Source organism: Lithobates pipiens, unplaced genomic scaffold (assembly GCF_037356315.1).
Source record: "Lithobates pipiens isolate NorthernLeopardFrog02 unplaced genomic scaffold, aLitPip1_a1.2 Scaffold_13, whole genome shotgun sequence".
NCBI lineage: Eukaryota > Metazoa > Chordata > Amphibia > Anura > Ranidae > Lithobates > Lithobates pipiens.
Window position 1 is genome coordinate 460,591,972 of NW_027507718.1, and position 27,922 is coordinate 460,619,893.

Below are 27,922 nucleotides of genomic sequence, written 5' to 3' on the forward strand. Positions count from 1 at the left end.
AAACGGGCAGTGAAGCCGCAAGGCTCCACTGCCTGTTTCCTTTAGTGAGGTTAGCGGCGCTGGGACTCAAGAGCCGAGGGACGGGACGGCCTCGGGCGGCCGACATCGCGGGCGCCATGGAAAGGCGAGTGTCCTTATTAAAATTCATCAGCTACTTTTTTTTTAGCTGCTGAATTTGAAAAAAAAAAATTTGCCCGCTGGAACACCCCTTTAAGGTTAAATGTTAGGTTTAGGGTTAGCGTCTTTGGCTCAGTTTCAGGTCCGAATTCAGGCAAAAATTCGGGCCTGATTCGTCCCTAAGGCTGGGTTCACATGGCAGCGATGCGGGAACGCCGTGAATCCCCTGCGGGTTCCCGCATCGCATACCTCCCGGTGGCAGTTCACACTGCCCTATGCGAACTGCTGGGAGTGTCAGTGAAACGTTAATGACACCCCCAGATCAGTTCGCATATCGCAGTGCGATCTGCAAACTCGGACAGGAATTGGATCGCATTTTGTGAACACCCATGCGATCCGATTCTGCTGCGGACCAAAAAAAGGGTCCTGTGCGAGTTTGGGCCGGGTGCGATGCGAATTCAGCCATACTATCTGTATGGCTGAACTCGCATCGCACAGAGATCGGATGTGATTTGCACTGCAGTGCGGTGCGAATCACATCCAGTTCTCGTCACCGCTGCAATGTGAACCCAGCCTTAGGCCCCTTTCACACTAACGTCCCGTTCAGGCCCGCCTGTCAGTTTTTCAGGCGGACCTGAACGGGTGCTCCATAGAGCTCTATGGAGCGTCGGATGTCAGCGGTGACATGTCCGCTGACATCCGACCCGCTCCGATCCGAAAAAGTGTGACGGAGGAAAAAGCTATTTTTCCATCCGTCTGCGGATCGGATCGGATGACGACGGGCACTGCGGTCCGTCGTCATCCGATCTCCCATAGGGGAGAGCGGCGCTAGGACAGGTCCGTCCCTGCACAGTGTGCGGAGACAGACCTGTCATCTCCCTGCTCAGCGGGGATCGGCGGAGTGATCCCCGCTGAGCAAACGGACATCCACGGGGCGGATCAGAACTGATCCGCCCCGTGTGAAAGGACCCTTAATTGGAGAACAGGGACCCACCGGACCCCCTGCTGAACACAGTCTTAGGGTTAGCAGTAATTGTTAGGGTTCAATGTAATGGTTAGAGGTAATTGTTAGGGTTAGTGGTAATTATTAGTTAGGGTTAGCGGTAATTGTAAGGGTTAGCAGTAATCGCAAACGACGCGTACACATGATCGGAAATTCCGCCAGCAAAAGTCAGATGAGAGCTTTTGGTCAGAAAATAAAAATTTCTACGCATGCTCGAAAACAATTAGACGCATGCTCGGAAGCATTGAACTTAATTTTCTCGGCTCATCATAGTGTTGTACGTCACCGCGTTCTTGATGGTTGTGTGACCGTGTGTATGCAAGGCAGCTTGAGTGGAATCCTGTCGGAAAAACTATGCGAGATTTTTCCGAGCAAAATTCAGATCGTGTGTACGCGGCATTAGAGTTAGGTTTATCTGTAATTGTTAGGGTTAGAACGCTAACTCTAACAATTACCACTAACGCTAATGATTACCGCTAACTATAACCCCAACCCTAAAGCAAACATTTACCTCTAACGGTCTAAACCCTAACATGCAACTTTGGACACATAAAGGTTCCGGCACTACTTTGATGCGTCTTGAAAACCATCATACTTTCATACTTTTTTTTATGCAAAAAGCATAAAAAATGCGTGTTCAAAAACACAATACGTGCCAAAACACGCATCAGCTGCAGCCTGCATAGAGGTGAATCCAGACTAGTGTCACTTCAAAGAACAGGAGTTCATTACATTTGTTAAAACTAGTTTGCCAGAATCTAAACAGACAGACTAAGAAGATACTGCATTATGTATACAGTATGGAGAAATCTCCAGCCTTCCTGTATCTCAGAGAACTCTCATCACAGATCATGTTTCAGGAAGTCATAGAATGTCACATGAATGAAGTAGTTTGTCTCCTGCAGCCTGCCATAGTGTCAGATCAGCTGATCCCTACTATATTACAATGTATCCGATGTGATCCCAGGAAGAGTGTGTGCAGCTGCTGCTATGATCCCACTACTTACCTTCCTGCTCTGCTATGGGGGGGTTGTCACCTCTCATTCTACTGATCCCCTCCAGGTGTTTGTCATCCCCCATAGTCACATGGATGTGGGCTGGGTGTACACTGTGCAGGTACAGTATACATATAATGGCATCTTTATAGACAGATCACATTCACACATCATATTTTATACTAATTATTAGCAAATGATGGCTGTTCAACTGCTGTGCATCTACAGCTCAGTGTGACAGGGCATGATGGGACTTGTAGTCCTCCCCCTGCAGCTAGAGATACATTGGTCACCTATACATGTATGGACTATGTGTGATTATATACAAAGAGAAAAGTTGTGATCATGTAACACTACATATGATTTGTTTTATTTCTCTTTTGTATTTTCATGATCTTATATTTCTAGATCATATTTATATATTAGGGATTGCTGTATATACTAACCTACAATGTTATGTGTCTATTTAAAAATTAACGATCTGTATGTTGTGTGTCTGTATATATAAAATAAACTAAAAAACCTGTTGTACTTTATCATGCACCGTGCTGGGACTTGTAGGTTCTCTGCTGTTGGCTAGCCAATGGCTGCTTATCCAGATGATCAACATGAACATCTGTTGTCTCTGTATTTTTACTTTAACGACTCCAGCCCCAGAAGGATTTACCCCCTTCTTGACCAGAGCACTTTTTGCGATTCGGCACTTTAACTGGCAATTGCGTGGTCATGTGATGTTGCACCCAAACAAAATTGACGTCCTCTTTTCCCCACAAATAAAGGTTTCTTTTAGTGGTATTTGATCACCTCTGTGGTTTTTATTTTTGCGCTATAAACAAAAAAAAAGGTGCAGATTTTGAAAAAAAAAGCTATATTTTTTACTTTTTTCTATAATAAATATCTCCCAAAAAACAATAAAAAAAAAACAATTTCTTTCCTCAGTTTAGGCTGATATGTATTCTTCTACATATTTTTGGTAACAAAAATCACAATAAGCGTGTATTGATTGGTTTGCGCAAAAGTTAGCTTCTACAAAATAGGGGATAGTTTTATGGCATTTTTATTATAATTTTTTTTTTATTAGTAATGGCAGCAATCTGCAATTTGTATCATGACTGCGACATTATGGCGGACACATCGGACACTTTTGACACTATTTTGGGACCATTGCCATCTATACAGCGACCTGTGCTATAAAAATGCACTGATTACTGTATAAATGACACTGGCAGGGAAGGGGTTAAACTCTAGGGGGCGATCAAGGGGCTAAGTGTCTCCTAGGGAGTGATTCTAACTGGTGGGGCAATGGGTTACAACTCACATGACAGCGATCACTGCTGCTGATGACAGAGAACAGTGATCTCTGTCATGTCACAAGGCAGAACTGGTAAATGCCTTGTTTACAAAGTCATCTCCCCGTTCTTCCGCTCCGTGACATGATTGCTGGCACCCGGCGGCACAATGTCGCTTCTTAAAGGGGACATACCTCTACGCCCTTTTGCCCACCCGTGCCATTCTGCCGATGTATATCGGCGTGCAGTGGTCAGGAAGGGGTTAAACATTTTCAGCCCTCTATGAGTTCTATAACTCCAGCTGGCACAGTGGCTTAAAGCGTTTGTAACCCTAAATAAATAAATGTTCCTGTTCCTTTAGAGCATGAATAGCAGAATAGTGCTGTTGCATTGTAATTTGTCCCTTTCTGTGTTCTAAAATACCTGGTTGATCCAGCCTGTTCCTGTGTCCCCCTTTGTGAACTGACCTCTGTAATTATGGCTGCTGGTCCATGATACTATGATCAATTTATGTGCCTCCGTCACCCCCCTGCTCTCCCTCTCCATCTCCTTGCCTGTCAGCTCTAGTCTGTGTGTGAGAGCCGATCTGCACCCCGCCCCTTCCTTCTCCTTTCTCTATTCCGATGTAATACATTTCCCCAATACTTGCATCCTCTCTGTTTTATATAGCTAGAAATTAGCGTGTGTCCATTTTTTTTATTTTTTTTTTAAATGCACGTGTGGTTGCGAACACGCCTGAGCTCATCCTTAGTGGATAATCTTAGCCTCTCCTGCTGCTCTCCTGAGATCCGGGAAGGAGAATGAAGGGAGGTCACATGACTGCAGCGCGGCTCTGTGAAAGAAGGTATTTGGAATTAGAATTAAAAAGCAAACTGACATGCACTACTTTTTATAGCTATATAAAACAGAGAGGATACAAGTATCGGATATATGTGACTGGGGTCCTCAGTTAAAATCTCATTCAATATGATATCTGCATGGAGTTTGCATGTTCTCCCTGTGCTTGCGAGGAGTTCTAGGAATGCTAGTTTCCTCCCATACCCTAAGGACTTGTTAACTCCTGTGTTAGCCCTCTGAAAAGCAAACTGCAATGGAACGCTTTTCACAGGATGTTTTATAGGCGGTGAGGTGGCTGAAACCCCTGTTTTTTACCTCCCAACAACTGCAAACTGGGACCAAAGAGATGCTGGTAGGTTAATTGGTCCCTGTTCACAATGGCCCTAGTATGTGTGCATGTGTATGTACAGTATGTGTGATAGGGACCTTGTAAGATCCTTGGGGGCAGGGACTAATGTGAATTTCCAGTATGTAAATCTTTTTGTATTCTTTCAACATTATATAAATACCTGTAATAAATACATTTTGTTTAAAGGACCCCTATTACAAAAGTGTTGTACGCTGTTGGTTTTAGATTTTAGTATGTAGCACCCTCTACCTTAGGTAGGTGCTACAGTTTGATTTTTTGGCCAGTGCAGGCAAATTTTAGACAGGCCTAACTGAAAGCTAGGCCTGTTTGTTTTGAACTGTGGATCTGGGAGTGGTTTAGTGTAGGCTGGTGACTCACAGGCAGTGTCACGTCTTGGTTACCTCCCTCTGGCTCTCAGAAGATTCTGGAAGCAGAGGAGGGGAAGGGAAGTAGAGCTATCCGGGGTGTGTTAGACCCCTTTCACACTGCCGATATTTTTCAGGCGCTACAGCGCTAAAAATAGCGCCTGAAAAAAGCAGCTCCATTCACTCCAGTGTGAAAGCCGAGGGCTTTCACACTGGAGCGGTGCGCTGGCAAGGTGTCAGAAAAAGTCCTGCTAGCAGTTTCTTTGGAGCTGTGAACTCACCGCTACTCCCCATTGAGATCAATGGGACAGTGCTGCGATACCGCCGGCAAAACGCCACTCTGGCAGCGTTTCGCGGGCGGATTTAACCCCTTTTCGGTTGCTAGTGGGAGGCTTAAAACCGCCCTGCTAGCGGCTAAACAGCACCGCTAAAACGACAGTAAAAATATCGCTGCTTTACCACTGACGCCGGTGGCTGCGCAGTGTGATAGGAAGCCCTAGGAGCCCAAAAGGACATTTGTTATTGCTATTGGTTGCTGCACCAAAGGGGCCCGCAGTCCCCTGCCAGCAAATTGCATATCTACAAAGTTAGGACTAGTTCAGAGTTGGGCCTAGCCATGTGCTAGCTGCAATACAAACCAAGTATTGCACAGTAGAGGAAGTAACAGTTCATGCGAGAAGCGTTGTGCTGGAGGAGTCTGGGGATTTACAGACTGAAGAGAGGTTCCAATCTACCGCTACAAGTTGGTGACAACTCATCGACGTGCTGGCAGCTTCATTCATAGGATCGAATGTAGGAAAAATGTTCGCACTTTATATATATATATATATATATATATATATATATATATATATAAAGGATAACATTCAGGAAATAAACAGTATTTCTTTTTTGGATTTCACATGCTGTAAAACAAAATTGACTAGGACAGGGCTAGGACAAACTATAACATTGGCAACAGAAAAAAAAAGAGAAAATGTATGTGACCCCTGGCGGGGTTATTAACGGCATACAACTACCAGTATCAGGAAACATTCTGTGAGATTTTGGTCTATTTGTTTTTTTTTTTTCAGTAAAGATTTTTTGCAAGATTAACAGTGCAAAAAAGATTAAAGCGGGTTCGGCTGTGGTTTTTTTATTTAATTTTTTTAACTAAAATAACAAACATGTTATACTTACCTGCTCTGTACAATGTTTTTGCACAGAGCAGCCCCAATAATCCTTTTCTGGGGTCCCCCACCGGCGCTCCAGGCTCCTTCTCTTCGAGTTTCCCCATGGAAAAACCACCTTCCCTGGGGGCACCTGTGCATGCTCACTTCCGAGCCTCCCAGTCTGCGTCTATTGACACAGAGCTCTAGTGCCGCCCCTCTCCCCTCATCACAGCTTTTGATTGACAGCAACGGGAGCCAATAGCTGCCACTGCTATCAATCTGCCTAATGAGGAGGGAGACAGCGTCGCGCTGTTGTGCACATTACTGGATTGGATCGGGCTCAGGTAAGAATAAGGAAGAGGCCTGGGGGGCTGCTGAAGCATATTACATTATTATTATTATTATGATTTATATATATATATATATATATATATATATATATATATATATATATATATATATATATATATATATATATATATATATATATATATATATAAAATTTTATTTTATTTTTTAACCTGTATGCATTAAGTTAAAGAAAATGTTGAAGCTTTAGAACCACTAAAATCACACTAGCAGAGGGTGTTTGACAGGTGGTGGGAAGGCATTATATTGCCACCTATTTTAACCCTTTAAAAGCCTGAGATACTACCTCATACATTGCATGCAGTTGCAGCATGGTTTTGTCGCAGCCTCATTCACTTGAACATGACACTGCAGATCTGCACTGCAAAGCATTGTGGCCACAGCATGTTTACACCCCAGTCTGATGCTTTTGTAGCTGAACGGGAAGCAGTTGGAAGGCAGTAAAAATGCATAATGTAAAAATGTATAATATATTTCACTATGCATGGTGAGAAACATTTCTATTTACCAAGTTTATGATACTACTAGGGTTGCGCTTGCACATATAAGTACGCTGGCAGGTGTATCAATGTGGATGTTTTATTGATTGAGGTTCACTGAATTGGACAGCGCACCACTGCAGTTGTATGTTCCTTAGTAAAAATTGACATTCTGTAGTGTGTGAGTGCATTCTTAAAGTGGTAGCAGCAGTCCTATTACCTTTAGTCTCGGTTCACACTGATGCAGTGAGAATCTAATTTGATTTCACTGTGATTTCTGTTGTGACAGGAGAAAATTTAATGCAATTTCTGAGGGGACTGGGCAAAGCTGGAGAATAAATTCAGACTGCACCCTAACTTGATCAAAATTGCACTGCATCAATGTGAACGGCCTTCATTGGAAATAATGTTTTTCTAGATGACATTTGAATCTATACTTTTCGGATTACATCTGATCCGCATAGAGTTTGCAAGTGTGAACTGGCACTTGAGGTGTGTTTATTTATTTGTTTTTTGCTTCGTGTTAATGGTGCTTATGTGTTTTTTTTTTTTAATCATATTGGTGAACGGAGGTCCTAGATCACAGCGCACAAGGCACACAATTACATTTAAAAAAAAAATGCAACTTCCAAATTTCAACTGCAAATGTAACCCTAATCATATTCCTTTAGAAGAGCCATTACTGATATAAATATAAATACTGATCTAATATTGTAGAGACCCCTATACTGACTTCCAATGTAAGAAAGCACTTTTCTACTAACCAACATTTGTGAGGGGGGACTACAGTTTTTACCGTCTTTTGAATTTCTGTATGTAACCACAGGAAAGCATGCATGCCTATGCTGCCAATGTCTACACCACCGTTGTAGAAGAGCTGATGAAAGCAAAACACCGCAGGTTCATTGCAGTGGAACAAGAGTTCTTTCGTCTATGGTGGGACACTGTAGCTGGAGATCTGCAGAGGCAGCAGGTAAGTGTACATGTTTGGGCCATATGATTAGGCTGTTTACATGATCATTTTTTATACTGCCTTATTGTTGGAAAATGATGATGGTTCTTGTAAATTGCCAATATGGCCCGTTTGTGATCATAATTAAGTGTATGTGTTTTGCTTTTGTTATTTTGCGGTGTAAGCGAGGACACTCTGACCTCTGCAGTGTATAAATATTTTTTTACTACACAAATATGCTGTACATACAAACTGCTATTATAATTATAGGAATACAAGACTGACCGACATACCTATAACAAAGCAAATAAGCAGCCTATTGTCTGTAAACAGTATAAATACGCTTAAAAGTTATTTAACTCCGGTTACAGTGGGTTCACGATCTCCGTAGGCAACGAGGACCCAGGCTTCATCTATGAGCAGTTGCTGGAGATCTGCTGAAAGGATCTTCAGGTATAGCTTCTTCTGGCTGTACAGACCTTTCTTGGTGTCAAGTCATTATGGAGTCCTCTTGTCAGCTTATGCCCGATGGCATTTTATTTGGAAAATTTCCCCACATGGGTATGGCCCCTTTCGCAATACTGATTTTCAATGGGTGAAGCATTCTCCAATTCACCCTCTAGATGGCACTGTGGTTTCATACATGCCATCAGCCATATATCTAAAAAAGTCAAGCTATTGTTTGCCCAGGTTACCGACTTGTTTATCATAGTTACAGAGGCAATAAAAAAATAAAAAATCTGTCAACTGAAATACAATAGTTCATTGTTCTCATTGTATCCAACGGCATTTGTTAAAGAAGACTCAAACACTCAAAAGTAACCTGATTTCTGTTTCTAAAACAAACTCATAAACAGATTCTTCCATGTACAGTAAAGTTTGAGAATAAAATCATTAGACATATATATTTATATCAAGGAAAGGAATTAAGGGGAAATATCACAAGTTCGTTTACACATGCGGCCGTCTTTTCCACACCTGTGAAAAGTGATCCGTAGGAGATTGGCTGAAAGCTTTTGAAAACTCTTTAAAAACTTCAGCACTGTGTCACAGCAGGGCAGTTCCAGAGAGCCCCCATTCACTTGATTGTATCAATTTTGCCACTCCATGTATACACCCCCCCCCCCTTTGGCCAGCATGTTAGGTTAAGGCAGGTAGTTGGGAGTTGGTAAAACTGCGGCTCAACCACCTATTTTTTTTCCTGCCCTCCCTTACCAAACAAGGTGAAATAGAGCCCCAAATAGCAATTAAAACCTAACAAAGGATTAACCCCCCCCCCCCAAAAAAATATTAGTTTTTGGATCAACATACCTTTTGAGGCGCACCTAAAATTGTTAAACTGATATAGGGTAAACAGAGACATTACTGAGTGCTCTATTCAAGGCACTTTCCATGTTTGTGCAATGGTGTAAATATTGTATATAGCCAGGGGGCCCCAAGGCAGACTTTGCATCTGGGACCTGCTACATTCTGACCATCTCAAAGACCGCTTTATCTCTGACCCCATCTATCCCATACATTACAGGCATAACACTTATTACACAGTGATATCACATTTAAGTAGTATCAAACCCAAAAGCAAGTATTTATTATATTGCAGTTTACCAATTCTTACATGTGGTGGTTGTATTTATTCCTTTTTAAGGCTTTCTTTCTTCTATTTTCATTTTGTGATCCATACAGAAAGTCTGTTTTCAGAGCCTCAAGCTCTCCAGCAGAATGTACCAATTTATGGATGAGATAAACCACCTAACACTAGCAGGGGTGATTAAAATGATCAAATCTGCTAGCACATTTAACACTAACCTCCCCCCAGAACTGACAATGCTGCTCTCTGCTGTGCCTCCTCTTCGCATTAATCCAGAGTGGGGTACTCTCATACAGCAGGTGTGGCACTGGCCAGATTACCTGGTAAAAACAAAGAAGACTAATGCAGCCACCACATCAAATTATTGGGAAGCTGTAACATAATACATTGGTTTGGGGTTTATTACCATTTTAATATTGGAAAAGCGGAGCATGCTAAGCAAGTGGTGAATTAGGCACAACTGCAAACCTGCAAAGACATGTCCGTCCACCTACATTGACAGGCCGAGCAAGAAGAGCATTCATCAGAGATGCAGCCAAGAGGCCCATGGTAACTTTGGAGGAGCTGCAACAATCCACAGCTCAGGTGGGAGAATTGGTCCACAGATCAACTATTAGTCGTGCACTTCACAAATCTGGCCTTTATGGAAGAGTGGCAAGAAGAAAGCCATTGTAGAAAGAAAGCCAGAAGAAGACCTGTTTGCGAGAAGCCATGTGGAAGAAGGTGCTCTGGCCAGATGAGACCAAAATGTTACTTTTTGGCCTAAAAGCAAAAGGATATGTGTGGCAGAAAACTAACACTGCACATCACCCTGAACACACCATCCCCACCGTGAAACATGGTGGTGGCAGCATCATGTTGTGTTTCTTCAGCAGGGACAGGGAAGCTGGTCAGAGTTGATAGATGGAGCCAAATACAGAGCAATCTTAGAAGGAAACCTGTTAGAGTCTGCAAAAAACTTGACATTGGGGTGAGGTTCGCCTTCCAGCAGGACAACGACCCTAAACATACAGCCAGAGCTACAATGGAATGGTTTCGATCAAAGTATATTCATGTGTCAGAATGGCATAGTCAAAGTCCAGACCTAAATCCAATTGAGAATCTGTGGCAAGACATGAAAATTGCTGTTCACAGATGCTCTCCATCCAATCTGACAGAGCTCCTGCTATTTTGCAAAGAAGAATGGGCAAAGATGTCACTCTCTAGATCTGCAGAGCTGGTAGAGACATCCCCAAAAAGACTTGAAGCTGAAATTGCAGTGAAAGGTGGTTCTACAAAGGATTCTGAGGGGGGCTGAATACAAATGCACGTCACACTTTTCACATATTTTTTATGTAAAAAAAATTTGAAAACCATTCATCATATTCCTTTCACTTTGTGTTGGTCTATCACATACAATTCCATCAAAATTCCATCAAAATAGATTTACGTTTTTGGTTGTAAAATGACAAAATGTGGACATTTTCAAGGGGTATGAATAGTTTTTCAAGGCACTGTAATTACTACTGTGGGGGCCCTAGATGCAAGCCCTGGACCTTGTAATTGTTTTTCTTTTTTGACAAGTGCTACTGTGGAGGTGCTAGAGGGATCCCCGAGTTCCATCGGTGCAGGGGTCTGGTTGCCGTGAGCCCTGTTCCTCTGTCAGTGAGCAGGTTTCAATCCTAATTTTGGATTTCTGCCCCCACTATGCTATCCCTCAGTGCAGTACATCCTGCCTCCCAGCGGCTGATATTGTAGTGAAGGGAGAAGGTACCGAGCTTTGACTTTATTGAGTGCCCTCGATGTGGAGCCTTGAAAGGTGCACAGTGCTTTATTCATTAACATTTAGGTACCTGCTTATACATTATCCATTGATTTCAATCTTGTTTGTTGCTCTGTAAAACACTCCCCCCTAAAGGTCCAGATTGCGGTGTTTGTTCAGGCAGCTCCCAATTTAAGTCCATAGGCTTTGTGCTCCCAGTTGTTCTCCAGTACATATCAGCTTTTTGCTGGAGACAAAATGACCCCTGGCAATGCATTCCAGGCTTCTCTTACATGGTGTGGGGGGATTTTATTTAATAGATTTCTCTTTTTTTTTTTTTTTTTTTTTTTTTTTTTTATATATATTTTAAAGGTGCATCAGTTGATTCAAGAGGGAAGGCTGGAGTTCATCGTTGGAGGTCAAGTCATGCATGATGAAGCTGTCACTGCCATAGATGATCAGATTTTACAACTAACTGGTATGTAGGGGTATGTCTTCTCCAAGATGGGTTATAAAAATGAATAGAATAGTTTGGCAATAGAATTAAGTATAGGTGGTAATGAGATTTATGCTTGATTGAGTAACATTGTCCTTTCTAAGATCATCAAATGGATAACCTTGACCATATGTTCCCAGCAAAGAAATGTCAAGTAGCCACGTTATTCCCCTCATAGCCGGGCTGGTATTAAAACATGAAACTGCTCTTGACGTACCTCCAAACAAGCATGGAATTTACTCCAGAGATAAAATGATAATCCTGCCACTTTATAAAAGATCTGGAGTACTCCATCAAGTTCTGGTCACCAAATTTCAGGAAGGATGTGCTGGATCTGGAGACAGTCCAGAGAAGGACAATGCAATTAATAAGGGGACCTTGATTATGAGGAACGACTACAAGCACTAAATGTATTCTTCCTGGTGAAAGAGACGCTTGATAGGAGATCTGATAGCATAGCAATATACAAATATCTGAATGGTGATCCCAGTATAGGCAGGAAGCTTTTCAGTGAGCGTAAACACCGGGCCACTGAATGAGATTTAACCTTAAGCTATGCAGGGAGGTTTTCACTGTAAGCATAAGAATGTGGCCCTCTCTTCCACAATCCATGGAGTCAGCAGGAAGTATTGACGTTAATGCCAGGACCTTTAAAGTGGTTGTATACCCGCACTTTTTTTTTTTTTTTTTTTAAACCTGTAAGGCAAAGGGCATAATGAGCTAGTATGCACCACATACTAGCTCATTATGAAATACTTAATTTACAATGAGGCATCGGCAGCTGATCTCCGTCACCATCGAGGGAGCTGACATTCCCCCTTTTGCATGTCATCCAGGTTCGCAGCTCCGGTGTTGTGAGTGGACCTTCATCCGGACCTTCACAGCGCATGGGTTGCAGACGTCAGCGGCTGTATGCAAAAGTGAATATCTCCTAAACCATTTCAGGTTTAGGAGATATTAATTTAACCTACAGGTAAGCCTTATTATAGACTTACCTGTAGGTAAAAATATAAAAAAGGGTATACTACCACTTTAACAGAATAGATCCTTAGGCAGTTGGATCGTGTCTACATGTGTGACTACAATGTAATGTGTATGGCCAGGTTTACTGGACTTTATCTTCCATACATTCCAAAAGTGAACCTATCTCAGAAATATGGGGACTGACATTATTTCTAATAAACTGACTGCTATGCTGACTCATTAACTTCAATACATTTTGAGGGAGTTAACAAAAAATTTGCAGATTTGGAAAATCAGACAAAGATTGGAAATTCCTTGTCTGCATCTGGTCAGCAAATGAAAAAAATATTGAAGAAACATGATGATGAGTATGACATCAGAGGAGAAAAGTAAAGGTCGGGAATGTTAGACCTCATGCTTTTTCAGAACAGGTTTCATTGCATTCCCTGCTACTGCCTTAGCCCTTGTACACACGGTCAGAGAATCTGTTGGAATGAGTCTTATTGGACCGTGTCGTCAGATAATACGATTGTGTGTGGTATGCATTGGACTGATTCCGTCCGAATCTCCGTCCGACCCAATTTTCCAACATGTTGGAAATATTTCCCGACCAACTGGGCCAGACGGACCTAATCCGATCATGTGTAGAGCATTTTGATCGGACCAAGTGCCACGCATGCTCAGATCAAATTCCTACATCAAAGCTATTGGCTACTAGCCTGAATGTAGTCCCATCGTAACGAAATTACGTCATCACATTCTGAAAGATCAGATTTTTCGCCAACTTGGCCCAACCGTGTGTATGCAACAGTTTCGGACACAATCCGTCGGACTAAATCCGACGGGCAAAATCCGACGGATTTGGTTGGCAAAATCTCTGACCGTGTGTACGTGGGCTTAGACTGTGGGAAATAGGAGTGGATCAGAAAAATTGACATACAGTGCCCTGATGTATTTGCTGTGAATGACATGATGCCCCCACCCTCCTCAATTCTCTCCTTCACATTCCTGCACATTACCTAACTTCTGGAGGGAGAACATTGGAGTCATACCATTACTGGTGCCCCATAAAGGGTCCCAACCCTGCTGTTATGCCATATGTAGATTATGACAACTTCATTAGCTCCTACCAGGGACCTGCTCCCAGCCAATGCCGACATATGATTATGGGTCAAACCCAACAGCCAGGACTTTGAAAGGATCAGGATTTTGAAAAAGTAGGTTACCAACTAAAAAAAATAGTTCTGTTATATGGAATCTTATGCCCTGTCTAAACAATGATCCAAATGTCTCACCCACTTCATGATGTCTAATGCTTTACCCTGTCACTTTTAAAGTTTGCTGTTTATATTTTGCAAAAACCTAAAATAAAGCATTTAAAAGAAAAAAAATATGTATACTAATCGGCATTCTGTGTTTTCACAGAGGGACACGGCTTTTTGTATGAAACATTCGGAGTAAGACCTCAGTTTTCCTGGCATGTGGATCCATTTGGGGCTTCAGCCGCCTCACCAACACTCTTTTCCATGGCTGGATTCAATGTTCACCTCATCTCCCGCATAGATTATGATCTGAAAGCTGCTATGCAGGATTCCAAGGTACCCATGTAGCCTGGTTTCATTTTATTTATTATTATTATTATTATTTTTTTGACATGGCATCCTCCTAAAAGCAGTTCATAATACTTTTGACCACAGTTTGCATCTTTTAGTCTGTATGTGAGTTTACACCAAATATATATACCACATAAAATGATCTCTGAAAAGGGATATATACAGATCAAGCAGCGCTAATTTGAACTCCAATATCTTTTGTGTAAAAAACTTACATGTCAAGTGTGTATAAAATATTGATAATAGTAATGGCTATAGCAATCAATTTAGTCCATATAGCCCATATAATATATCATATACTGAAAATATAAATATTTATCCACAGATTATACACTGAAAAAGAGTCTCTTTATATTGAAAGATGTAGTACACCACGGACCCTTTATCCAAAACACCTCCACACGTGCAGAAAGAACACACACAAGGGGTTGTGTGACAAATAGGGCTCCCCTTTGGTATTGCTCTTACCAGAACCTGCCGGTTAATTAGGCATATCAAGAACTTGCCGGTTAATTAGGCATATCAAGAACTCCTGCGGTATATTAATTCGCTACTCCGTCAACATCTTATACTGATAAATTCTCAATATCTTGGTGAAAAATATATAGAGAAGGCAGACATAGCGTAATTCCATAAAACTTGATTCTTTAATAATACTTATAAAACCATTGATTTATACACTCACAAAAGAAACAGAGCATGAAGTAATGGTTCTCTATGCACAGCTTAGTGCCAGATATTTGAGGACAGTCCTACCGCTCTCTGCAATGTACATCAGACGCCTCGCTGCAGCCGATAGCGGGCCAGTCCGTCCTCCCCCAAACACTACCGTCTCTCTGCTTGTCGTATGGCTCCACCCTAACACGTTTTCGTCATTCCGACATCACACACACACACACACACACACACACACACACACACACACACACACACACACACACACACACACACACACACACACACACATATATATAGAAATTGGTGACAACTAGAATGGGAAGTGCTTGATATTGGGATTAAAAGAAAAAAATGGCAATTGCTTATTAGTTATTCCCTTTGCTTTAGAGTAAGAAGATTAGGCATTTCAAAAAATATGTACTTAAGACAGAACAAAGGCCAAAATGGGCATTATAATCATGGTGGGTGCCAGCAGTGCAGCAGTAGGAAAAATTTTTGGGTGAATTTCTCACTTTTGATTCTTTGAGAGAGATTTGCAGTGTGTTTCCAGCATAACGTAGCCATAGACTTGAGATGATAATCATAAAGTCCACCTGCCAAGTATTTGCTCCGTGCCTTAATACGCTCATGTGTATTGGCACACATCTGTGTATTTTTATGCTCTGTACATACAGTCTTAGCACCAGCTTAATCTCAGAAGCAATAATAATTGGCCAGGAAAATCAAATTCAGCCTACTGGTGCTTGCCCTTAGATCTGTCATTCAGGGGTTTCTGTCCAATTATCAATAAGCTCATAGAGATGTGATTGTTGCCTGCTCAAAGCATTTCATGCCTATTAACACTTTTATCCTTGGGAATTTTGCCAGTTGTGGCTAAAAGCATGGTTATGTACAAGACAGCTGATTTGTCCGATCCAACAAGATTTGGCTAACCTAACATAATCTTTTTATCATGTACAAAAGCTATAACAAACCACAGATGTGCAAACAGATATCAAACAAACTGTTTTTTCAGTATGGAGGAAAATCATATGTGACAGACCACCTTAAAGAGCAGAATTGTGAACAAAGGGTTGGACAATGGAATCGCTGTGACTACCTTACTAGCACACAGATGTGCAGGTTGTGCCTGGGAACACCCTAATCGCCCTGTGCGGTGCAGAGTCCCCCTGCTATTCACTATATGTGTCAGTTTGTAAATGAACAGGAAGCTGCTCAGCACAGAGAATTTCCCATTTGTTCACTGTACAGTGCAGCTGAGATAAAGGACTGGGGAATCTCTGTCTCAAAAGTGACACATCAAAGGTCTGTGTAGACCGCTGGTATTTCACCAAAGCCCCCCCCACAGTGGTGTTCCTACAAAGATTGTAAAAAATAAAAAAAACAATATTGTAAAAAGTAATAAAGTACTGACACTAATGTCTGCTCTACCGACACCATCCGCTGCTCTAATGACTTTAACTTAACTTCTGCCATACTGACATGTCCGCTGCTCTACTGAAACTGTCCATGTTTTATACATTTTAAAATGTCAGTGTGTGTGTGTGTGTGTGTGTGTGTATATATGTATGTGTGTGTGTGTGTGTGTATATATATATATATATATATATATATATATATATATATATATATATATATATATATGTATGTATGTATGTATGTATGTATGTATGTATGTATGTATGTATGTATGTATGTATGTATGTATGTATGTATGTGTATATATATATATATATATATATATATATATATATATATATATATATATATATATATATATATATATATATATATATATATATATATATATATACGTGTTTGGTTTGAGCTTTGGGGTGCACACCCTAATACAATATTCTGTGCACACCTACTCTAGCGTAGGGATGAGCCGAACACCCCCCGGTTCGGTTCGCACCAGAACTTGCGAACGACCCCCGCGTTCGGTACGAACGTTAGAACCCCATTGAAGTCTATGGGACTCGAACGTTCGAATTGGAAAGTGCTCATTTTAACGGCTAATATGCAAGATAGTGTCCTAAAAAGGGTTTGGCGACCTGCCTCCTGCCTCAGGGGACATGGGTCACTGCAAAAAAAAGTTTTAAAAACTACCGTTTTGGCGGGAGCACTGATTTTAATGACGATTAAAGTGAAAAAAAAAAAGTGAAATATTCCTTTAAATATGGTGCCTGCGGGGTGTCTGTAGTATGCCTGTGAAGTGCCACGTGTTTCCCGTGTTTAGAACAGTCCCTGCACAAAATGACATTAAACGGAAATAACACCATTTAAAACTGCTTGCGGTTTTAATGTTATATCTGGTTCCTGCAATATGGTTGAAAATCATTCAGAAACATGGCATGGGTAGCCCTCCCTGCCCATTACCAGCCTATTTGGGTCTTGTACGCATATTAAGGGGAACCCCGTACCCATATTAAAAAAAGGAAATGCGTGTGGCCCCCAGGCCCTATATACTCAGAACAGCAGTATACAGGCGGTGCAAACAAGACAGGGACTGTGTAGGTTTGTTGTGTTAAGTTGAATCTGTTTGTCATTTTCAACCGGTACATTTTTAAAGTGTAGCTCCAGTCAAAAAAACTATCTTTAAGCTTTTTGGAAAACATAGGGAAGGGTTATCACCCCTGTATAATTTGTTTTGTCGTCCATCTTTTTTCATCTCACTTGCTGCTGTCTCCTTGCGTTTGCAAGTAGGAGATGTTTGTAAGTTGGATGTTTGAAAGTAGGGGCCTGCCCTATATTATAGCGGTATGTACTGGGTACAGAGCACGCAGACAGCACGCACTCCTAACACTACTGACTGCAAGCTCTATTATTAACCACTTGTTAGCCCAATGTTTGCATAAAGTGAAAGATGAAGTTATGCTGAGTAAATAGATATCAAACATGTCACTCTTCAAAATTGCACATGCCCGTGGAATGGCGCCAAACGTCGCTACTTAAAAAATCCCCATAGGCGACGCTTTAAATATTTTTTTACTGGTTACATGTTTTGAGTTGCAGAGGAGGTCTAGGACTAGAATTATTGCTCTCGCTCTAACATTCTCGGCGATACCTCACATGTGTGGCACATGCGAGCACATGGGGACATGGGCGCTTTAATTTTTATTTTATTTTTTTATTGTTCATTTTACTTTATTTATTTTAGTTTGACATTTTTTTTCCCAAAAATATATTTTTGATCACTTTTATTCCTATTACAAGAAATGTAAACATCCCTTGTAATAGGAATATGGGGTGACAGGTCCTCTTTACAGTGAAATCTGGGGGGTCAATATGACCCCACATCTCACCTCTAGGCTGGGAAGCCTGAAATAAAAAATAAAAAAAAGATTCTGGCTTTGATCGTACTGGCGAGTTGGTAGAAGCACCGGAGGGCGGTGAGGGGTGGGGGGCGTCTATGGCTGGGTATTTCAGGGTATCACCGAGTATGGCTGGGTATCTCTGAGTATGGCTGGGTATGGCAATTTATGGCAGGGTATTACAGAGTATTGGCGGGGTATTGGCGGGGTACTACAGAGTAATAGCAGGGTACTGCACTGCAGAGTAATGGCAGGGTACTGCACTGCAGAGTAATGGCGGGGTACTGCACTGCAGAGTAATGGTGGGGTACTGCACTGCAGAGTAATGGTGGGGTACTGCACTGCAGAGTAATGGCGGGGTACTGCACTGCAGAGTAATGGCGGGGTACTGCACTGCAGAGTAATGGTGGGGTACTGCACTGCAGAGTAATGGCGGGGTACTGCACTGCAGAGTAATGGCGGGGTACTGCAGAGTAATGGCGGGGTACTGCAGAGTAATGGCAGGGTACTGCAGAGTATGCACTGGTATTGCAGAGTATTGGCAGGGAATTGAGGGGTTAAATTCGGTGAGCAGCGATGTGGGCACTGCAGATGCAGCCCACATCGCTGCTGACACCGATCTCTTTCCCCTCCGCTGTACCGATCGGTACAGAAAGGGGAGGTAGGAACAGGCGTCATAACATGACGCCGGTTTGTTTCCAAGTGATCACTCCGTCATTTGACGGAGCAATCACGTGGTAAACGGCCGCTATGAGCGGCCGTTTACCGTGATGCGCCGGGTCCTATGGACCCGGCGGTCACGGATGCTCTCGAGTGCGCACACCTCGGGGCACGCGAGAGCAGAATTCTGGGAGGCCGTTAATTAACGGCCTCTCTGAGTTAAACAACCGCCCTGAAGCCGTTAATCGGCAATGGGCAGTTGTTAAGTGGTTAAAGCTAGATCACTAGCTATATAGGTGAGGTGAATATAGTGGTGTATACTGCAGTCAGGGCACAGACAACAACCACTACACAGCAGCAAGATAGGAAATCAGCCAAAAACGATTGGTGTGTACTGTGTTGAAGGTACACAGAACACCCACTGCTTCAGATGCAAAGTAACACACTACAGGAGGCCGCCTTAAAGGCGGCCTTATATAGTGTGGGGCGTGCACTACACAGCCTGAGCTATGATTGGCCACAGGCAGGATGCCTGTGGCCAATCATGGCTCTCCTCGCTGCCGGCGCTGCGATTGGCCAAGCATGCGGGGTCACAGTGCATGCTTGGCCAATCATCGGGCAGCAATGCACTGCGCCAACGCAGTGCATTGTGGTCCGCGCGCGCGTCACTCGAATTTTGACGCGAACGGCCAAAACGTTCGGAATTCGCCGAACGGCCGAACGGCCAATGTTCGAGTCGAACGTACGTTCGACTCGAACACGAAGCTCATCCCTACTCTAGTGCATGCAGTCATAAAGATGGAAGATTTTCAGGAAAATCATTGCATTTTGAATAACAAATGCTCACACTTTTGAGTGCCATAACTGTCAGCTACATCCATTCAATTTACTGTATTTTTGTTAGAGCTGATTAAAATTGTGGTCAGCCTTGGAACAGTGTTTTCAAAACTCTACAGTGTATGTAAGTCGGTGTCTAAAGAAATTCCAAACTATACCTTATGCTTGGCTCGTATATAACTTTTTTTTTTTTTTATTCCATAGCGTTATAATTTATTTTTTTCAAGCAAGAACTTATGCCGCGTACACACGACCGGACTTTTCGATGGACTAGGTCTGATGGTCTTCCCGACGGACTTTCAGAGGAGGTCCGACGGACTTTCTGAACAAACGGACTTGGCCACACGCGACCGGACTGAGTCCGTTAATTTTGACCGTGATGACGTAAACGGGACTAAACAAGGACGTTCAAAAGCCAGTAGCCTATAGCTGCCTTTGCGTCGTATCTGGTCCGTCGGACTAGCGCACAGACAAACTGTTTTCCCAATTTTTAGTCCGTCGGACTTGACTCCGTCGGATAGATTTGAAACATGTTTTATTTCTAGGTCCGTCTGACTTTTGGGAAGAAGAAGTCCGCTGGAGCCCACACACGATCGAATTGTTCGGATTCCGGTCTGCCGAACCAAGTCTGCCAGAAAGTCTGATCGTGTGTATGCGGCATTACAGTACCTCCTGGTGGTCTTTGAACACTGCTTTAAACGAAATTAATTATTATTTTTTTTTTTTATATATAAAATACTAATATAATTATTTTAATGCTCTTGCTGTTCTTTTAACTTTTTTTTTCCCTCTCTTCTTGGTCTGCTAACTGTGTTCTGGCCCGCTCTGGCTGTCTTCGGGTATGTGGGTGACCCCCTATACCTGTTGGGACTTATGGAGTTTTGCTAAAGTTTGCAGTTCATATGTGCTCCAGTTTAGATCTAAAACCCTACGTCAGGGATATGCAATTAGCGGACCTCCAGCTGTTGCAGAACTACAAATCCCATGAGGCATAGCAAGACTCTGACAACCACAAGCATGACACCCAGAAGCAGAGGCATTATGGGACTTGTAGTTTTGCAACAGCTGGAGGTCCGCTAATTGCATATCCCTGCCCTACATGGAGCTGCTCCAAGCATCTGTGAGGGACACAGAGCCAAAGCCACTCGGACTTGGGAGCTGCTGTCAATCACTGCTGTAGAGGAGGAGGAGTGTTTTTTGTGCAATGTCCCACTTGCTGTGTCTGTGTGTGTGACACTGGGAATGGCTCCACATAAGGCTGTAGTTCTAAATCGGAGCAGGCATGGAGACTCGCCAAATTCTACACTTCATTAGTCCCAAGCGGGCTCAAGGGGACACCCACATACCTGAAGTCAGCCAGTGCAGCCAGGGGACATTAGATGCAGCAAGAAAAAAAAGAGAAATTGAAAAAAAAAAAGAATATCTTTAGCATGTGAGTTCTACTATAAACCTTACATAAAAAAGGCTTTAATATCACTTTAAGAACGTGTGTCCCAAGAGTATGATTTAGAGCTAAATAACCATTAGTGCCTTCTGCAAACAAATGGCAAAGTGTATGTCAGGTCAAAATGATATTTTATTTTTATTTTTTTGAATCAACTAGAGGTTAGCTAGAGATTTGAAGGTAAAGGCACCACATCCCACAGGTATATAGTTATTATTGGAGATACAGTGCCTTGCAAAAGTATTCACGTCCCTTGGTATTTTTCGTATTTTGTTGCCTCACAACCTGGAATTAACATGGATTGTGTGAGGATTTGCATCATTTAATTTACAGAACATGCCCACAACTTTGAAGATTTTTTTTTTTTTAATTGTGAAGCAAACAACAATTCACCCCCCTAAAGTAAATACTTTGTAGAGCCACCGTTTGTGGCTATCACAGCTCCAAGTCGCTTTGGATAAATCTCTGTGAGCTTTCCACATCTTACCACTGGGATTTTGCCCATTCCTCCAAGCAAAACTGCTCCAGCTCTTTCAAGTTGGATGCTTTGCACTTGTGAACAGCAATCTTTAAGTCTGACCACAGATTTTCAATTGGATTGAGGTCTGGGCTTTGACTAGGCCATTCCAACACATTTACATGTTTCCCCTTAAACCGCTCAAGTGTTGCTTTAGCAGTGTGTTTTGGGTTCATTGTCCTGCTGGAAGGGGAACCTCCGCCCTAGCCTCAAATCACAAACAGAGTGGTACAGGTTTTGCTCAAGAATATCCCTGTATTTAGCACTATCCATCTTTCCCTCAACCCTGACCAGTTTCCCAGTCCTGAAACCCGTTGCTGAAAAACATCCCCACAGCATGATGCTGCCACCACCATGTTTCACTGTGAAGATGGTGCTCTTTGGGTGATGTGATGTGTTTGGGTTTGCGCCAGACATAACGTTTTCTTTGATGGCCAAAAAGTTACATTTTAGTCTCATCAGACCAGAGAACCTTCCATCATACATTTTGGGAGTCTCCCACATGCCTTTTCGAAAACTCAAAATGTGGCATTTTGTTTTCTGCTGAAATGAATGGCTTTCTTCTGGCCACTCTGCCATAAAGCCCAACTCTATGGCGCGTACGGCTTATTGTCGTCCTATGTACAGATACTCCAGTCTCTGCTATGGAACTCTGCAGCTCCTCCAGGGTTACCTTATGTCTCTGTGCTGCTTCTCTTATTAATGCCCTCCTTGCCCGGTCTGTGAGTTTTGGTGTGTGGCCGTCTCTTGGCAGGCTTGCTGTTGTGCCATGTTCCTTCCATTTTGTTATAATAGATTTGATGGTGCTCCTAGGGATCATCAAAGATTTGGATATTATTATATATTTTTTTTTTTTTATAACCTAACCCTGACTTGTACTTCTCAACAACATTGTCCCTTACTTAGAATTTTTTTTTGGGGAAAACAAAAGGAATTCATACATGGAACATCATAACCATGATTTGCCTTAAAGTCACCCAGCAGAATGATGGACTGTCTTGATACCTGATTATATAAAAATACAAATATTTATTATTAATTATAAAAGATTTTTTTCAAAAAAGGAAATTGTACAAACATGAATAAATACAAAATATAGCTGTAACATAGACAAAATCTGTTACGACAGTATTTAATGTCCAATTCGGTCTTTGGTTTCTCTACTAGTTTCGCGACTTTTCTGTCGCTTCTTCAGGAGACCTTGTCGAAATTTATCACAATTTATTTCACAAAGATGACATTATTCAAGGTATTTCATGTATTGTGTTACAAAACAATTAGAAGGGGGGAATAAGAGAAAAGGGGGGTAAAAACGCCAAGTGTGCAGCTCACCACCATTGTCCCTTACTTGTCCGGAGACTTCCTTGGTGTTCATGGCAGTGTTTGGTTAGTGGTGCCTCTTGTTTAGGTGTTGCAGCCTCTGGGGCCTTTCAAAAAGGTGTGTATATGTAATGACGGATCATTTGACACTTAGATTGCACAAAGGTGGACGTCATTTCACTAATAAGTTATGTGACTTCTGAAGGTAATTGGTTGCAACAGAGCTTTCTTATGGGCTTTATAACAAAGGGGGTGAATACATGCGCACATGCCAATTATCCGTTTTTAATTTCGGAAAAATCGTTTTATGTATATATTTTACTTCACCAACTTAGACTATTGTGTTCTGATCCATCACAGATAATTCAGATTAAAAAAAACATTCAACTAAGGGCTGTAATGTAACAAAATCGGTAAAAAGCCAAGGGGGGGGGGGGGGCTGAATACTTTTGCAAGGCACTGTATTTAGTAGGGACTTTTAAGGTGCCAAGAAAGGTATCAACATACAAAAGATTCTAACATTTCTATAATTCTAGTTTCTATAAATTCTAATTGTTTTTATTATCTTTTGTATGTTGATAAAAAAAAAATAACAATAATATTCTATACATACATACATCCATACATATGTTCCATGTTTTGTATCTATATAAATGCAGGTACTGAAAAACAATCCTACTAGAAATGCAGTCGGCATCAAACTTTCTGTAGTGCGCTGAAAACGCTGCCTCTGCTGCATTGAAATTCTAAGCAGTGCTATCAGCATTGCCTTGTGTCAGTGAATCTCCTCCATTCATAATATCATCCTTTAAACGCCCATAGAGTATTTGATTTTTCGCTCGATTCCCCCATCAACACCCACATTACTGTTGTGTTCTGCCAGCAGGGGGAGCTTTCCTTGCTGGCAGAACACAATTACTCCTAGCAGCTATAGCTGCCGGCAGTATTCCAATGCCAAAAATCCAAAAGGCTGGTTGTACCCAAGTGGTTCCAATCAGCCTGCTGACCTGGCTGAATTTTGACCCATGTATGGCCGGCTTTAAAAAAAGAGATGATATGCATGGCCAATCAGAACTGTGGCAATGCAGAAGAGACAAGAATGGCTACTCTACCCCATTATTCTATATTTTATATTCTATGAAGCTGCATTGTGTATTGCACTGCAGGTCTCTCCTGCACTTTCTGGGATACATTCCAGCATTCTTTTGAGCCCATGGTTTTTTCACATAAAGTAGGTGATTAAACCGCTGTTTGTTGTAACTGCCAGAAAAAAATCATCACAAAAACTGCTGTAAATGCCAGAGGAATGTGCTATGTGATTCCCTTATTATTTTTTTTCTTCCTCTACAGAAGCTTCAGTTTGTTTGGAGAGGTTCTCATTCCTTATCAGAAAAGCAGGAGATATTTACACATGTCATGGACCAGTTCAGTTACTGTACCCCATCCCATCTGTCATTTTCCAACAGGTAATATTTGGCCCAAAGATAAGGATTTACAAGATCCCATTATTCATATTACATATTCAAATTCCAAGTTTTACCTGACACGGTTTTGAATAATAACAATTTTGATATTCTCTAAAGAAGAGACTGAGCATGGGTCAGCCGTTTTTGTTAACTAGTCATGTTTCCAAGATAATGCATATGAATAATTTAAAGCTTTTCTCTTTAGTTTGCATAGGGAAGCAGAGTAGGGAAGGCTAAAGTGGTTTTAAAGCCTAAACATTATTTATTTATTTATTTTATCCTAATGCATTCCTTGCATTAAGGCAAAAAATGTGTTAGGTTGCAGGATGCCCTCTCAACACCCCCTTATACTTGAGCCCTCACTCGAGCCAGCCCTGTGCTCGCCTGCAGCAGCTGTGTCTTCTCTCACTGAACACACAGAGCAGCAGGAGCCATTGGCCAAATCCTGTGACGAGGGGGCAGATTTGAGCCATGCTGTCAGGAGCAAGCCTAAAGTTGAGCCTATGGGCAGGTCGATGTGACAGGGTGGTCGCCCTGTCCTCCATTTTTACCTCCTCACTGGGCACCAAGTAAGGGTCACATGAATGGCCTACCCCAGGGTGTTTTTTTCTGGGCTATACTAGGCACCTGTAACAGGATCATTCCATTACACGTGCGGGTATTTTTACTTTTCTGCCATTTCCATCAATGCCCTGGGACAAGGCTAAGATTACTGTGGGGGAATATTGGACCTTAAAGCGGGCCTCTGCTGTTAGAGATGAACATACACCGTGTACACTTACACCGTAACTGTTCTCCAGTTAACTCTCAGGTCCTTGTGACAATGTACACCTTCTCTGTAACTTGAATTTATGAGGGACATTCTGAGACTTTTTCCACATACACATGCCCAACATATTCCACTACCATTCCTCAATAGAGGAGTGGGCCCCACCGTGCACACTGCTTGGGCTCCACACGTGCACTTAACTTAATTCTTGAACTTCCTAACCTCTGTACAGAATGGGGACCTCTGCGGTGTGAATATGCTCCCATTGTTCTGGGAGACAGATTGCTAGCGCAAAGAGTGCTGACAACATCTCCCTCCCTGCTGGAGACTATTACACCTACACCAAGCACACGCTACCGACAGCCTGCTTGTTAGACTTCCATTACCTACCCTGTTTCCCCGATAGTAAGACACCCCCGATTGTAAGACGTATTGGGAGTTTCAGAGGGGTCGGCTAATATAAGCCGTTCCCCGAAAGTAAGACATATGTCTTACTTTCGGGGAAACACGGGGGTATTGCCGCCTCCCTCTCATCTAGCTGCGCGCCGCCTCCTGCCCACGTCCGCACCGTCCCCCTCTCCATACGTCGCCGCGTCTGCCATTTCCCTCTGATCTTAATGAGCGCCGCCTCCTGCCCACGCCTGAGCCGTCCCCCTCTCCATACGTCACCGCGCCGTCCCCTGCACTTGTCACTGCCGCCTCCTGCTTAAAATATGGTAATGCACACAGTATTAATCATACATCAGTAAAACATACACACTGGCATACTGGGGTATCATCTGCTTTATGTAACCCAGTGGGTATCAGCAGGTGTCACACTGGATTAAATACAGCAGGTGGTACTGTATCACACATAAATCTGTTTTATCTTCCAGTATTCCACTGTTCGTTCTTACCATTTTTCATTGTTTTACATGTTATGCAATGTTGTAACAAGACATTCTTGGCACTTCCTTTTATAAAACTGTTTTGTGGTGAATACAATACTGTTCAGGTTGTTAATAAATGTTAATTTTATGGTTAAAACAAAAAATTCGACAATTTTTTTCCAATATAAGACATACCCCGAAAGTAAGACATAGTGGGGCTTTTGGGGATAAAAAGAAAGTAAGACACTGTCTTACTTTCGGGGAAACACGGTAGGTAACCACTTGTGTCTACATACTGTATTACTCTTGTACTGATGTCTGCATACCCCAAAGTACCTTTTGGACCTGAACCATGGGATGGTACTGGTTATTTGCATTACACCGCTTTGAGTAAGTTAAGACCAGGCAGGACCAAGATTTCTAAAACTTTGTTTAGAAAAGCACAAAGGGCATGACAAAGTCTAACATTCAGGGACCTAATTCTTTCCTACATCCCTAACCCCAATTCAGGCTGTGGGCTGCCCAGGCATACCTGCAAAGTCAGTGTCCATGTAAATAGAGTCCATCAGAGGCATTCTCCAGCAGCTGGTTTCTTCAGGTGAACCCCAAGTTCTGATGACTTTACATCCAGGTACTAATGAGAGACATTCATCTGCTCCTTTCGGGTGTAGTTCTCCATCTCTCTCCCTTATGGCACCAGGTCTCTTGCTCTTGTGCCTATTATGGACGTGGGCCACGCCATGACCCTCCTGCCCTGGACCACCATCCCACTTTTCTAACGCAGGATCAGTGGGCCAGACCAAGGGAAAAACCTGACAAAGGATCCAGGAAAGCATTAACTCCTACCCTCCCATCCAGGACAGCACCTTGCAGGCTAATTCCAAGCCACTTACAAGCCCCCCATAGCAAGGGGCTTCCTTTTGGGGCACACCAAGAAGAGGAGGAGTCAGGAGCATTGATGGGGGACCCGACAAGGGAAGGGCCTGGGTCGCTTACGTGCAGTGGAAATGCACAGAGCAGGTAAGTATAAAACTGTTCTTTTTTTTTTTTTTTTTTGTGTTTACAATCATTTCAAATTAGTTGACTTATTTTTAGCCGGTGCCCATTGGGGAGATTTTCCTTCACTTCATATCCTGTAGACACAGTAGGAAGTGAGAAGAAACACCTCTACAAAGTGATAGGAAGTCCCCTGTAGAGAGCTATAACCAGGACAAGCACTGTCAAATTTTCTCTCTATTTCTGTTATGGCGACAACACTAAAATGTTGGATTTTCCATCATTTTCTTTCTGTGTGACAATGGTCACCAGGACAAATAGAGGTCAACTCTTTCAAATGGGGACACAGACACGAATAAAACCCTAACAGATGTTCTAACCCCTCGCCAATTTATTCAAAATGAAAAAAAAGTTTTGGCTATTCATACACTTTAGGGTCTAGTTATAAAACATTGACTGGACAAATGCCACACACATTTTGGTTGTAATGTCTGTAATAGATTCGTCAGCTCCATCTATTGCCAAAATGCATTATCATTTCTCATTGAGGTATGTCAGAAATACTACATTTTGACCACTAGATGGTGCTGACAATCGTAGGAATTAACCTATTACAGAAAATGCACCCAAAATGGGTCACATTCTGCCAACAAATGTTTTTTATAAAAAATAAAAAATAAATAAAAAAAAAAGTCAAGTGCATTTCACACTTTTTGTTCAAGTCCAACTTCTACCAACACTTTTT

The 27,922-nt window shown here is 42.2% G+C and overlaps 1 protein-coding gene across 1 annotated transcript in view; it reads left to right on the plus strand.

Moving 5' to 3' along the window:
- The first annotated feature begins 2,019 nt into the window (after positions 1 to 2,019).
- The window catches only part of MAN2B2 (mannosidase alpha class 2B member 2), a 123,279-nt gene continuing 97,376 nt past the window's right edge, over positions 2,020 to 27,922 (plus strand). Inside the window, 5 exon segments of the mRNA XM_077477814.1 lie at positions 2,020 to 2,236; positions 7,781 to 7,927; positions 11,608 to 11,713; positions 14,120 to 14,292; positions 24,428 to 24,543. Coding sequence (XP_077333940.1) covers positions 2,111 to 2,236; positions 7,781 to 7,927; positions 11,608 to 11,713; positions 14,120 to 14,292; positions 24,428 to 24,543 — 668 coding nt within the window. The 5' untranslated portion in view covers positions 2,020 to 2,110.